At 37.9% G+C, this 14231-nt stretch overlaps 1 protein-coding gene across 2 annotated transcripts in view; it reads right to left on the bottom strand.

Moving 5' to 3' along the window:
• The window catches only part of Desi2 (desumoylating isopeptidase 2), a 50683-nt gene extending 36931 nt beyond the window's left edge, over positions 1-13752 (bottom strand). Inside the window, exon 1 of one of the 2 annotated variants that reach the window (XM_048809260.1) lies at positions 13455-13752. In XM_048809260.1, the coding sequence (XP_048665217.1) occupies positions 13455-13496 (42 nt within the window). In that variant the 5' untranslated portion in view covers positions 13497-13752. The remainder of the gene's footprint in view (positions 1-13454) is intronic. The other variant, XM_015483555.2, reaches the window with a different exon arrangement.
• Positions 13753-14231: the final 479 nt, after the last annotated feature.

The raw sequence follows: 14231 nt of genomic DNA, 5'->3' as shown, positions 1-14231 counted from the left end.
AAAAAAAAAAAAAAAAAAAAAAAAAAAAGTAAACATGTAAACACTATAGTAGAGAGGGGCAGGCCTCCAGCGGTGAGGAGCCAGCCAGAAAGGGGGGGGGGGGGAAATAAGCCACTGATGATCCCCATCAGCAGACTTCTACAGCAGCCTCCCAGAGGCAGCAAGGGACTAACAGAAAGACACAGTAGGGGAAGGAATTGTTTCAGGATGACAAGTTCTAGGGGAACGTCAAGCAAGTGCAACAAACATTTTTAAAGCAATTACTATGCTTCTAGGGAGAAAAAGAACAGTTAAGTATCTGCCTCAAGGTCAGAGTGAGAAACTTAAAAATCTGTTACTACATTATTGTTTGGTGTCCACAGATAAAGAACAACAGGTTAGGAAAGATGGAATTGAAACAATACAGGTCTTTCTCTTTTTTGTTAGTCTTTTTAAAATAAAGACTAACATTCAACTTTTTTTCAACATTTTTGAAGAAGTTGATTTAAAAAGACAAACCTCCATGTAAGCATGGTACAATATGGGGATAGTAAGTAAAGGTAATGCTAAAGTATACCACTAATTCTGTTTAAAGGGATGAGGACTGGAAAATACTACAGTATATTCACTTGCCAATGGGATGATATACTAGAAAAGAAAAACTGATAAGGCAGATAGAGTGCTAACAATTCTGAGAAATGCTTGCATAGATATGCAAGATATGGAATCTATGATACCTTCCTGGAAGGTTTCACCCACATGGAACACAATTCATTCCATATCATAGGAGGAAATAAAACAGTGGTGGTGAAAGCATAAGAAAATTCTCATTTATCTTTTTTTTTTCCCTTCTTCAAAGAAATAAACTTTGAGGTCATCTCTGAAAGTAAGCTAGGTATAAGAAATGAGAAGAGGGTATGAAAAATATTGTAGTTGCGTTGGAGAGTGGGAATGTCAATTGACCACAGGAATAAAGAAGCATTGCCAGATAGCATTTAGTGCCCTCTTAGGATTTGTGGTCACAATTTTAAAGTGAGATCAGTTAGGATTGCTTGTATGTTTTTCTCTAGCTGCATCCAGCTGCTGAGGTGTAGAATGGACAGTTGCTTTTAACTAGAGTTGCTAGATAAGTATATGATAGAAGGACTGATTATAATGGTAGACCATAGAATCTAACCCAGATAAAGAGGGGAATAAGGGTGTCACTATTTTAAGGAACTGGCTCACATGACTATGGGGACTGGCAAGTCTCCAATCTGTAGGGAAGAGTTGATACTGCAACTTATCTGAAGGCAGAATTCCTTCTTGGGGGATCTCAGTCTTTTCTATTAAGACCTTCAACTGATTGGATGAGACCCGTATAATGGAAGATTATTTGCTTTACTCAAAGTCTACTTACTTAAATGTTAATCATATACAAAAAAAATACCTCCACAGCAACATCAGACATGGGTAACATGCCCTAGACAAGTTGACACTTACATCAACTATAGCAGAAATATTCATAGAAAAGGTTTAGGATATGTAGGACTTATCTGTTTTTGCTCTGTCTATCCATGAGTTCCAAAGAGTGCTGCAGAAATTATTTCAAAGGATGTGAGGGTAGGACAAATAGAGGCACTCTCCCTTTTTCTTTTTTTGAGGTGCTGGGTATTGAACCCAGGGCTTCATGCACGTCAGGTAAGCACTCCACCACTGAGCTATGTCCCTATCCCCTCATAATACTTTCTTGAGAGATGGGATGATATGAGGAAGGAGAAATATAATATAGTGGTTAAGAGTACAGTTTTAGTGTCAAGAGCAGGTTTTTCAGCTAAGCCTCAGTTTCATCATCTTAAAAAGGAATAAAAATATTAGGGAATATCCTAGTACAATGGCTGGCAAACAGAGAACATTAAAAAATGTTAACTCTTATTACAGGACAACTCAATATGATAATTCTATCAATTCATTCCCTCAAATTATTCCTAACTGCAGTATTATTACACTTATTATTACACTTTTTCTCCCCACAAACTGCTTCTAAATTCAATTTGAAAAAGTGAATATGAGAAAAATAAAGACAATTCTGAAAGGAAGTAAGAGAAACTGACATAAGCAGATACCAAAACACTGTAGAAGATTACTGCAATTAAACATCTAATAATAGTGCAGGAAGAGGCAACTAAATTAACAAAGAGTACAGAAAGTCTTGAAAGAGATCTATATATCCACAGTAATTAATATAGGAGAAATGTAGTTGTGCCTCAATATAGGGAGGTGTGGATTATTCAATATACTGTTGGGATAATTGGTGTTCTACTTGGAAACAAATTATTTCTGTAATTTTATATAAGAGATAATCTTCCTATGGATGACAAGAAGCTAAAAGCTCATAAAAGGCCAAGAGTTTTGATCATATATATTTTAAAACTTCTGTAATGCAGAGAATACTTGTGGTTTGTACACCAAAAGCTCATGTGTTCGAGGCTGGACCCCAATGCAGCAATATTCAGAGGTGGGGCTTTAGGGAAGAGAGCTAATCATGAGGGCTCTGACCGCATTAGCGCATTAACACACTGATAGCTGAACGGACTACTGGAGGTGGTGGAAATGGTGGAAACTGCAAGCACGAAGAGCATGGTTGAAGGAAATAGGTCACTGTAGGTGTGAACTTGGGGACAATATCTTGTCCCTGGCTCCTCCCATGTATGCTCAATGTGCTTGCTTCTTCTCCTTCTCAGTCTGTGTGTGCTTCCTGGCTGCCATGAGCTGATAGCTTTTCTTACCTGCTCCCTTCCACTATGATGTTTTTCCCTTGCAGCCAGTCGATCATGGACTGAAACCTCTAAAACTGTGAATCAAAATTAATCAATCTTCCTTTAAGTTATTTTTCTCAGGTTTTTGTCACAGCAACAAAAAGCAGACTAACACACTATAAATATAATTGTCTAATCTAATAGGGGATTTAAATTTATTATTGTTATTTTATAATTTAAATGCTTGGTCCTACTTGTCTTCATTTTTCTCTGTCATATGAAAATGTTTTCTATGCTCTTTCTTGGTCTGATTTTATCACAACAACACTTATATTTTAGTGAAAAAAAATTTACACATATACTCAAATACAATTTTCTAATACCAACAAGAATCACTTGTTGACTAACCTTTGCCTCTGCAGGGTTGCTCACTGCTTTTATTTTCTCACTCACTCAAGGTTTGGTCAATATAATCAGAGACTTTGAGGCTGTGATACCATGAAAAAGAAATCTAAAATTGGATTGGTTTTAATCCCTTTATAATAACTTTTTTTTTTGCCATTGTGTATTTATAAACTTTTTTGTTTTATTCTAGAAATTTGAAAATTAAATCAGGTCTTAATTACTTTTCCTAACTTAAAAAAAAATTCTGCCTAGTGCTTAATCCTTTTCGTCCTCTACTCAGAGTTCTAAGAAACTTTTAAAATCCTGTTTCTCTTTGGTTCTGAATAGCTGTTCACAGACTACCACTAGTTTTAAATTGAGCAATTTTTTTGTTCGTTTTGTTTGTGGAATCTACTAAATCTAATTTATGATTGTTTCCCTCTTTGGTACTGCTTGCCCTTTTTTCAATGATCCTCATGAATCTACTTGGGAATACAAGTCAGAAATTCCTCTAAAATGTTTTATTTCTTGTGTACATTTATACTTACAAGGCACCATGTGACCTGACTGAGTACCTCTGAGCTCACTTTCCCCTGACAGAATGCTCTTTTCCTAGGTACCCACATGATGCACTCTTTTGTCTTTCTTTCCTGTTGGTCAGGTCTTTCTGCCTCTATTTGGAACTGCAGGATAAATTACAACTATATTAGCCTTACCTACACTGTCTCTCTCTCTCTTTTTCCTGCCCAGTTTCCTCATCAGCACTTATTGCTTCTTAATATACCATGTCTTTTACTTATTTATTAGCTTTATTTTATTAACAGGTGGCTTAGATAGGGGAGCTTGCATTAAACTTGTTTAACTCTTTGCATGTATTTTCTGGATTAAAATTTCAAAACAAAAATCCCATTTTCATCAACGGGGAGGAAAAGGAATAAGATATAAAAATGCCAATGCCTCTCAAATTAATTATTGGTTTAGCCCAAGTTCTAAATCTACAGACTTTTCAAAATCTACAGACTTCTGAGCATACATCCAAATAGATACTTGTGTACCCATATTCATAGCAGAATTATTAACCATATCCAAAAGGCAGAAGGAAGTAACATCAATGGATGAATGGATAAACAAAATGTGGTACATACATATAATGAAATACTATTTGACCTTAAAAAAGAACAAAATTCTGACACATGCTATGACACTGATAGATCTGAGGACATTATGCTAAGTAAAATAAGCCAGTCACAAAAGGGCAAATTCTGCATGATTCCACTTATATGAGGTACCTAGTTAAATTTATAGAGAGCCAAAGTAAAATGGTAGGTATCAGGGGCTAAGAGAAAGGGGGGAATGGGGAGTTGAAATTATTTTCATGTATTCCATTTCTTCGTTTCTTTTTATTGTTATTCTGCTTTTCTTTTAGTTTAAAATTATTTTGGAGGCCTTCCCTTTACATCCCATTTACCAATTGGCTGGAGACACTTGAACAATAATGTTCCTATGAATTTAAATAATCTTTGACAGTCAGCAAATGGAAAATATAATGTTGAGTCTTAAGAAAACCTATTAAAGAGTTAACCTAAACAAAAGGCTCTTCTTTAGTATTTTAGAGGTACTGAATTTTCAAGTTTTCAAAGTTCTATTTTGTTAATTTTATTCATCATCATAAACATGACATACACTATACCACTGATGCTTTAGTTACTAATAGGCTTGGACCCTATTAACATCTGAGTAGTTGCCAATCATAAAAGTTTTCATACTTTTTCAATACTTTGCATTTTCTATTTTAATTTACTAGTTAATATTTATCCTCTACCAAGTCAAGTAACTGCTAAAAGGGAACACTAAAATTTTTGGTTTTATAATATACCTTTCATATCTGGAATGGTAGAAAGACTGACTCCCAAGTACATCCATATCTGTGAATATGTCACATTACTTGGCAAAATGACTTTGCAAATATAATTAATTTAAAAAAATAGGTAAATTAAAATGAAGTATTGGGGTGTGTCCCATTATTACCATAAGCCCTTAAAAGCAGAGTACTTTCTCTGGCTGCAGGTAGAAGAGATATGGCAGAAGTCACAGATACTTGAAGTGTGAGGACTCAATATGCCATTGCTGGTTTGAAGACAGAGCCACTTCATCAGCTGAGAGAGACTCCCAGCTGACAGCCATCAAGGAATGGAACCCAAGACTTAAAACTAAAAGCAACTGACTTCTATTAACGTTTTGAAGAAGCTTAGAAGCAGCAAAGATCTAACACCTTGATTTTGGTCTGTGAAGTCTGAAACAGAAAAACCAATCTAGCCTACCTGAACTTCTTATAGAAGAAGTGTGAGCTAAACAAATTTGTGTTGTCTTAAATCTCTTAAGTTCCTGTCAATTTAACTATAGCAGAAGAAAAAAAAAATGGAGACTGAAAGCCTTTTCTCATATACTAAACTACAAAAAAGAAAGAATAAAAGAAAAATGATAATGCCATGAATACGAGAGGAAGGCAGAGCAGGCAGATTTCTTATTGTCCTTTTTGCTTAACTAGACTAATTGGTAACTGTTTCTATGGCAAGTGATGGGAAATGGCACTGGTCCAAGAAACATACTTGCTACAAGAAAATTAAGACTAGTTCCTAGGAACTAATCTATGCTAAAATTCAAGAACTAACAATATATTTTTTAGAAAGGTTACCTTTTAAGTAGGATCTAACTTCAAAATATAAACAGATTAAAAACATTTCCTTTTCCTCAGTCCACCCCTCACCCTTTGGTGGTACGGGGTACTGAAGCCAGGGGTGCTCTACCATGGAGCTCCATACCCAGACCTTTTTATTTTGAGACAGGGTCTTGCTAAGTTGTCCAGGCTAGCCTCACATTTGTGATCCTCCTGCCTCAGCCTCCAGAGTTGCTGCGATTAGAGGTTATGTGCCACTTCCATTGTTGTTTTTTAATCCACCAAAATGTTTTGTCAAATATTTTTCTTCCTCATTCTTTCATTTGGTCCTCCATTCCCATAATCAAAGCTAAAGTCTAGCAGTATACTAAGAAAAGATACAAGGGTTAAAAAAAAAAACCCACCTAAAACCATTCAACATAATCCTTGAAACTCTAGCCAGAGCAATTAGACAACAAAAGAAATTAAAGGGATACGAACAGGAAAAGAAGAACTCAAACTATCATTATTATCAAAGATCTAGGCATTAGACCAGAGACCCTGTGCCTGATAGAGGAAAAAGTAGGCCCAATTCTTCATCACATAGGATTAGGCCCCAACTTCCTTAACAAGACATGATTCTAAGAGAATCAAAAAATTCTACCAGAAAACTTCTAGAATAAATGAATTCAGCAAAGTAGAAGGATATAAAATCAATACCCATAAATTAAATGCATTTCTATACATCAATGATGAATCCTCTGAAAGAGAAATTAGGAAAACTACCCCATTCACATTAGTCTCAATAAATAAATAAATAAATAAATAAATAATAAAACACTTGGGAATCAATTTAACAAAAGAGGTGAAAGACCTCTACAATGAAAACTACAGAACATTTAAAAAAAGAAATTGAAGACCTTAGAAGATGTAAACATCTCTCATGCTCCTGGATAGGCAAAATTAATATTGCCAAAATGGCCATACTATCCAAAGCGCTACACAGATTCACTGTGATTCCAATTAAAATCCCAAAGTCATTCCTCATAAAAATAGAAAAAGCAATCACGAAATTCACCTGGAAAAATAAGAGACCCAGAATTGCCAAAACAATCCTTAGCAAGAAAAGTAAAGCAGGCGACATATCACAATATCAGACCTTAAACTATAATACAAAGCTACAGTAACAAAAACAGCATGATATTGGCACCAAAATAGGCATGTAGACCAATGGTACAGAATAGAAGACACAGACACAAAGGCACCAAAAACATACATTGGAGAAAAGATAGCCTCTTCAACAAATGGTACTGGGAAAACTGGAAAGCCCTATGCAGCAAAATGAAACTAAACCCCTATAGCTCACCATACACAAAACTCAACTCAAAGTGGATCAAAGACCTAGGCATTAGACCAGAGACCCTGTGCCTAACAGAGAAAAAAGTAGGACTAAATCTTCATCATGTTAGTTTAGGCCCCCAACTCCCTTAACAAGACACCTAAATCGTAAGAAATAAAATCAAGAATCAATAAATGTGATGGCTTCAAACTAAAAAGGTTCTCAGCAAAAGAAACAATGAAGTGAATAGAGAGCCTAAATTTTGGGAGCAAATTTTTGCCACATGCACATCAGATAGAGCACTAATCTCCAGGATATATAAAGAACTCAAAAAACTTAACACCAAAAAACAAACAACCCAATCAATAAAGGGCTAAGGAGTTGAACAGATACTTCTCAGAAGAAGATATACAATCTATCAACAAATATATGAAAAAATGTTCAACATCTCTAGTAATAAGAGAAATGCAAATCAAAACTACTCTAACATTTCATCTCCTACCAGTCAGAATGACAGTTATCAAGAATACAAACAACAATAAGAATTGGCAAGGATGTGGGGGAAAAGGCATACTCACATATTGCTGGTAGGACTGCAAATTGGAAAGCAGTATGGAGATTCCTCAGAAAACTTGGAATGGAACCACCATTTGACCTAGATATCCCACTCCTTGGTCTATATCCAAATGAGTTAAAAACAGCATACTATAGTAATGCAGCCATATCAATTTATAGCAGCTCAATTCACAATAGCTAAACTGTGGAACCAATCTAGATGCCCTTCAATAGATGAATGAATAAATAAACTGTGATATAGGTACACAATGAAATATTATTCAACATGGAAAGAGAATAAAATTTTGGCATTTACAGGTAAATGGATAGAGTTGGAAAATATTATGCTAAGCTAAGTAAGCCAATCCCAAAAAACCAAAGGCCAAATATTTTCTCTGACAAGTAGATGCTGATCCATGATGGGGGGATTGGACAAAGGGGATGAAAGGGAAAGAAGGGGGCATGGGGGCATGGTGGAATGAGATGGACATCATTATTCGAGGTATATGTGTGACTGCACACATGATGCAACGCTTCATAGTGTACAACCAGGGAAATGAAAAGTTGTGCTACAATTGTGTACAATGAATCAAAATACATACTGCTGTCATATATACCTAATTAAATTAATCAATTAAAAAAACACAAACCAAATCAAAACACCCCACAAATAAGTATTTGGCATAAAGAGGAGGATCATGTGATTTTTTTCATGCCATTTAAGTATTATCAATTCTGATAAAAAAATGGCTAATTAAATTTCCATTTATTTGGCAAATATTTATAGAACATCTTCTAAGGACAAGCATTATTCCAGATACTGGTGGTGATCATGATGTTATCAAGGAATTTATAGTATAATAGGATGCTCAGGATTATAATACATGCAGCAATTGAGACGTGCAGAAAGGACAATTAGGGCACAGAAATACACCCAAGTCTGATCAATGTAGCCATAGCCAGAAGGAGCAGGAGGTACAGCTCATCAATGCTGGACCAAGACATTTCCAGACATGAGTATTAGCAGTGTCAAGACACCAAGGTGTGAAGTGGCATAAGATATCCTTTTTGGATAACTAAAAACTTTCATTGTGAGAGCACAGAGTGTGTGTGTGTGTGTGTGTGTGTGTATATATATATATATATATATACACACACACACACACACACACACACACACACACACACATAGGGGGAGAAGATGGGCCTTTAATTGTCAGGTAGGGGCCCAACATAAAAAAGCATTAAATTTTATTTTATAGGTGAATTTTAAGCAGAGGAATAGCACAATCATTTGTGTTTCAGAAAGGCTGCTTTGGTAACAGAATGGAAGATAAATTTAAAAAAAAAAAAAAAAAAAAAAAAAAAAGCAATACCAAAGATTGAAACTAGTCAGAAGGCCATCATTATACAAAGAGCAATAACAAGGGCCTGAACTTGATAAGCAACAGTGAAACTTGAATAACCAATTTAAAGAATATTCATAAAGTAAAATATGTGACAGACATCCTTACTGTCATTTCCAACAGTCTTCCTTCCTTCCTTCCTTGCAACTTACCATACAGGCCAGAAAAGCCAGATATTCACTCGCTTGAGAAGTTACATGTGACTAAACTTTGGACAATTTCTTGGGGAAGGATGATTCTGACAAAGGCTTTTCCTTTCTGTTAAAGGAGAGTGGTACATGTAGAGAAAGGCCCCACCTTTCTATCTTCCTTTACATTGTGTGCTGTTGAATGAAGATACCATGTTCAGTGTTACAGTAATAATTTTACAACAATGAGGGGACAAACCAAGGACAAGGACCAATAAGTATAGTTATCCATGAGTAGGAGTATGGAAAATCTTGGCTCTTAATGACATAACTGAACTACTGAAATAACCCTGCGGCAATTTATCTCTGGGTTTAAGCATACTTCTGGTTTAAGCCACTGATTGTAAAATTTTGTTACTTTACACAAGTGATCAGAAGAATAATATTTTGTTAAGTAGGTGATATTTTAATATCATTCAGAACTTTCTTCTCTTAAAAAATATTGGCTTAAGTATACTCTCTAGCCTTTCCCAGTTTCCACAATTGCAATGATTTCCTGATCACAGATTACCCACTATATGCCAAGAAATCAACCAAACTAAAAGAGCCCAGGCCTGCTGACTGTGAAGTGTTGGTAATAAAGAGAAATTTAGATTTACTCCCAAGTTTCTGATTTGGGAAACTGAGTAAACCAAAGTGCTAGTTATCGAGATAAAATTACAACAAAAGTGGAAGTGTTTTGGGGGGTGGCCTGAGGTGAGAAGCAAGAGTATGAGGTATGGAAAGGAGGGAAGAAGATTGTTCCTGACCATGTAGATTTGGAGATATTGTGGAATCACTTAGGTAATGAGAATATTTACATATATAAATCTGGAACTTGCTCCAAAGTCTGAGTTTAGTTATGGATATATGAGAAATCAGACCTATCATGTCTACATAACCTCACACTCTCTTGGAGCAGCCTAATGGAGACATGCAGGCTGAAATAATGGAGTCCAGGTAAAAATGTCCTTACCTGAAAAGTCCTAGAGAGTGTTTTCTTTTCTATTCTTTTAAGATTCTGAAGATGTATAGGTACTATTTAAAAACAGGAGGAAACTTGTTAATAGAATGAATTTACAAACATTACCAAACACCTGCGTATTTTTAAGAAATTCACTTGTTGCCAGGATAATATGAAATGCATAAAATCCTAATCTATGAGAAATGAAGACTTTAAGTTAAAGCAACTATACCTGAGATTTGTCCCAGTAATTGAAACTAATCTGAATCACTTGCTTTGCTATGTATGCTACTAAATTGGGAATAGGTGAATAACCTCATTCCCAAGACTCAGAAAATAACTCCAGGATGTATTTTATTAATGGTAGATTATTCCAAAGTACACAGAAATATAATCACTGAGAACAGAACAAGTAATAATTTAGTAGCACTAGGCATGATTAAGTAATCTTTTGAGGATTATACTATTCCTCCATGAGAAGGAAGTTAATACAGGTGACCCCAACACAACCATTTACATGTGGAGGCTATAGAAGAAAAGGTCTGACCCACAGACGTCCTCTCTAGTGAACAGGAAAAATATAGCTGAAGCAGGTTCCAATCTGACAAAAAGGCATGAGGCTACATAGCAACAGGTCCTTATAAACTATGATTATATCTGCAAACCAATGGTTAACTTTTCATGTTAAGTTTAGAACAGATGGTTGATGCACAATGAGGAATAGAAATTATATCCAAAGATGTAAGTAATTTGCCCTTGACATCAAACAAAACTATATCAAAAACTAAAACAGATTTGAGGAAAGTGAATATAACAGACAGAAATTTGTACCTCAATCCATTGGTCTTCATTCTAAAACAGAACTGATCCAGGAAAACCTTAAAATGGTTTTTCCTGGCTCACAGAGCTCCCTCAGCCCTTCACTCAAGTCCACCATCTAATGAAGTTCTTGGGTAACTTTCAGTTTGTCTTCTTTCATGCATCCCAAACTGACTCTAGTTATACTGGATCAAATAATATTTCCCAAATTCAGCCTGTGCTTTCCTTTTCTTGTCATTTTGTTCATTCTGATTGTTCTCTGCCCCTGGAGATCCTACCAACCCTTCAGCAAGTTTCACTCCACCTATCTATCAGTATCCTCTGATCCTATAACCATCCTTTGCTCTTATCAAAATCCGTGTGTCTTAAATTGTTATTATTATTGTGGCACCCTTATGATATTCAAAACTCCTTAAAGAAGAATGAATAACTAATTCATCCCGTGGCTTCTTCAGGGTCAAAATTAAATAAGTAATGGTAAGTTGCTGAATTAGTGAAATAAAAAACTCAATAGACCAAAATTCCTGAGAGGAACATACAAGGGCAGGTTTTCTTAAAATCAAATAATTCAACTATCATTCTGATTCATACTAAGTGTCTCTTCCAATTGATAGAAAAAGCAATATATAAAAAATAATCACCAGAATTATTCAGTAGAGAAAATAATGCATCAAGATTATAGTCTAGAAATTCTAGATCCTATTTTTAGTTATCTGGCCAACTCACCCTTTTCTCTGCCTGCTTCCTGTTTATCTACCTACTTTACAAAAGTGATGGAGGAATAAAGTTTTGTAAATTAAGTTGATATTTTAACATTGTTCGGAACACTTTTCCCCTAAAAATATTGACTTGGATATACTCTTTAGCCTTTCCCAGTTTACCACAATTAGCTATTGTTTTCCTGATTCACAGAATACCCTAATATATGCTAAGGAAAGTATAATCAAGCTCTACGTTCACAGAATTTAGGCTCTGAAACAGTGGTCTCTGACCACTGAATGAACTGTTTACAAAAAAATAAGACATATCTCAAGATATATTCTCAAGAGTAGAATATATACTAAAGGGTCAAGTTGCTATAGTATTTATGAATAAAAAAGGAACCAAATTCAGATGGGAAGCACCAAAATAAAGAAGAGTAATATAAAGTTTTAATAAAGAAAGGTATCCAGCATAACACAAGACGTTTAAATCTAAAAACATTTCTTAAGGAACAACAGGCTACAGACCTTACAAAGTGCCATGCTTTTAGGATCTTTTGATTATTCTTTAATTTTCTTATCACGCTTCACTTTTCTTAGTATGTTAACCCACTACTTTTCACCTCCAGGGTTAAAGAGGTAAACCTTATGCCCCGCTGACATACTTCCCAGATGTGGCATGCAGAATCCCTTTCTATATTACATTCGAAACACAAGAACATGAGAGAATAAAAAGTTTAGATCTGTAAATAAGAATCAAGACTCGACTGCAGAGTTTCTGCTTTTCTGGATCTTTAAGCCAACAAAAATAAATTTTTCATCTGTCAGTCCACTTACAAGAAATTTTATACGGTGCTGGCGGAGGTAATTCTTTACAAACAAAAACTAAGTAACCAAAGGCAAGCCAACAAACCCAAGCATGCATCCAACTGGAAAGATAATTGTCTACCGGATGCTTTTTCTGGAGGTACTTCAATAGCAATGATCAGGCGAACCAGTCCTTGCATTCAAGTCTGTACGCTCACAGTACTTCAAACTTGGATAACCTAATAAACAAGTTCTTCCCTTTCCTCTCCTGTGGTCACGTCATCCACCTGTTGCATCACCTGGAAAGTGGTCTTCAGAATCTAGGAAAGGAGCCCCACTATGATCTCAATTCAGCCGGGCTATTTTCTTGATAAATTTTAGCCTCATTAATTTTAATAAGGTTGCCTTGGAGGCAAGGATGTGTTGGTTCACCCCTGGGGAGAAGCTACCAGGGATATCGACAGCTGCGACTTTCTGGACTTAGAGGGGCTCGGGAGTTTTTGAAGACTTGAGAGCATTTAGAATGTACGGTTCCGCAGAAGCAGAGGAGCGGGATGCGCTGGCGGATCAAGACCGCGGGACTGGGGCATCCCGCGGGCCAGGAGGTGGCACAAAGGTCGGAACCACGACGGAAGCTTTGCGGAAAGGACACTGCTCAAACGCCCAGGGGTCGGGCCCAGGGCCAGGGAAGCTGAGGAGAAGCGAGCGGTTTAAGCCTCCCGTGCCTGGGCAGAAGCCCTCAGCTGACCGGGCAGCACTAACAGGAGCGTCGACTAATGCAAGGATTAGAAAATATTACTACTCTCCCCTGCCCCCCCCCCACCTGAGAACTAAGCTGGAGGCGGGGACTGCCAGAGAGGAAGCACCCGGGGCCAGGGTCCGAACCCGACCCGCGAGAGGACGCCAGGCTGGGCCGGGGCCGCCAGGGGCCGCACTCACCATGTCGTACACGTTGAGCACCACTAACTGGTTAGCCCCCATCCTCCCCGCGGCCGCCGCCTCGTCCTCGAGCCGCTCAGTCTCCGCCGGGCGGAGGCCGCTCCCACCCCCGCGGGAGCTTCAGGGGGCCTGCGCCGGGCACTAAACGTACAGCCCGGCCCGCCGCAGCCAGGGCTGAAGCATCGGGCAGCCGGGCCGCTCCCGGGCGCCGCCGACTCTTGTGCGAGGACCGGGCCAGGCCGGTGGCGGCCCGCTCGGGCTCAGGCACCTCCCCTCGGCGACAGACACGTGGGGAAAGGCGGGGCTTGAGAGAGGGGCGNGGGCTGAGCCCGCCTGCGCTCTAGTTCTTGGTCGCTGCACCTTGGGACCTAAAATGGCGGCAAGCCTCGGAGCCTCTCCACCCTGGAGGCGCGAGGTCCCAGAGAGACTACAATTCCCAGCATGCAGAGCGGGATGCCCCCTTCGCTACTGAAAGCACGGAGGCGGAGTCTTTACAGTCTCGACTACAACTCCCAGCGTGCTTCTGGGTCCCGAGCCTCTGCAGATCTCCCTGGGAAACTACAGATCCCAGCACGCACTGCTTTGGATCTGCTTTCGGATCTTTTTTTCTGTTCGTCCTTGACAAGCGGTGAACTCTGCTGCCTTAAAGCTCTCAAGCGCTACCTCTGCCCCTGTTAACGTCGCATTGAGTCTGATGAAGTCAACGGAATGTGACAAAAGACTAAAGTGATGATCCTAAAATTTCCAAATCCCTCCGAACACCTCCCCCCCGCCCAG

The sequence above is a fragment of the Marmota marmota genome, unplaced genomic scaffold, assembly GCF_001458135.2.
Source record: "Marmota marmota marmota unplaced genomic scaffold, marMar, whole genome shotgun sequence".
Lineage (NCBI taxonomy): Eukaryota > Metazoa > Chordata > Mammalia > Rodentia > Sciuridae > Marmota > Marmota marmota.
Note: the sequence above shows the minus strand (reverse complement) of the source record. Positions and strands in the feature narration are given on the sequence as shown.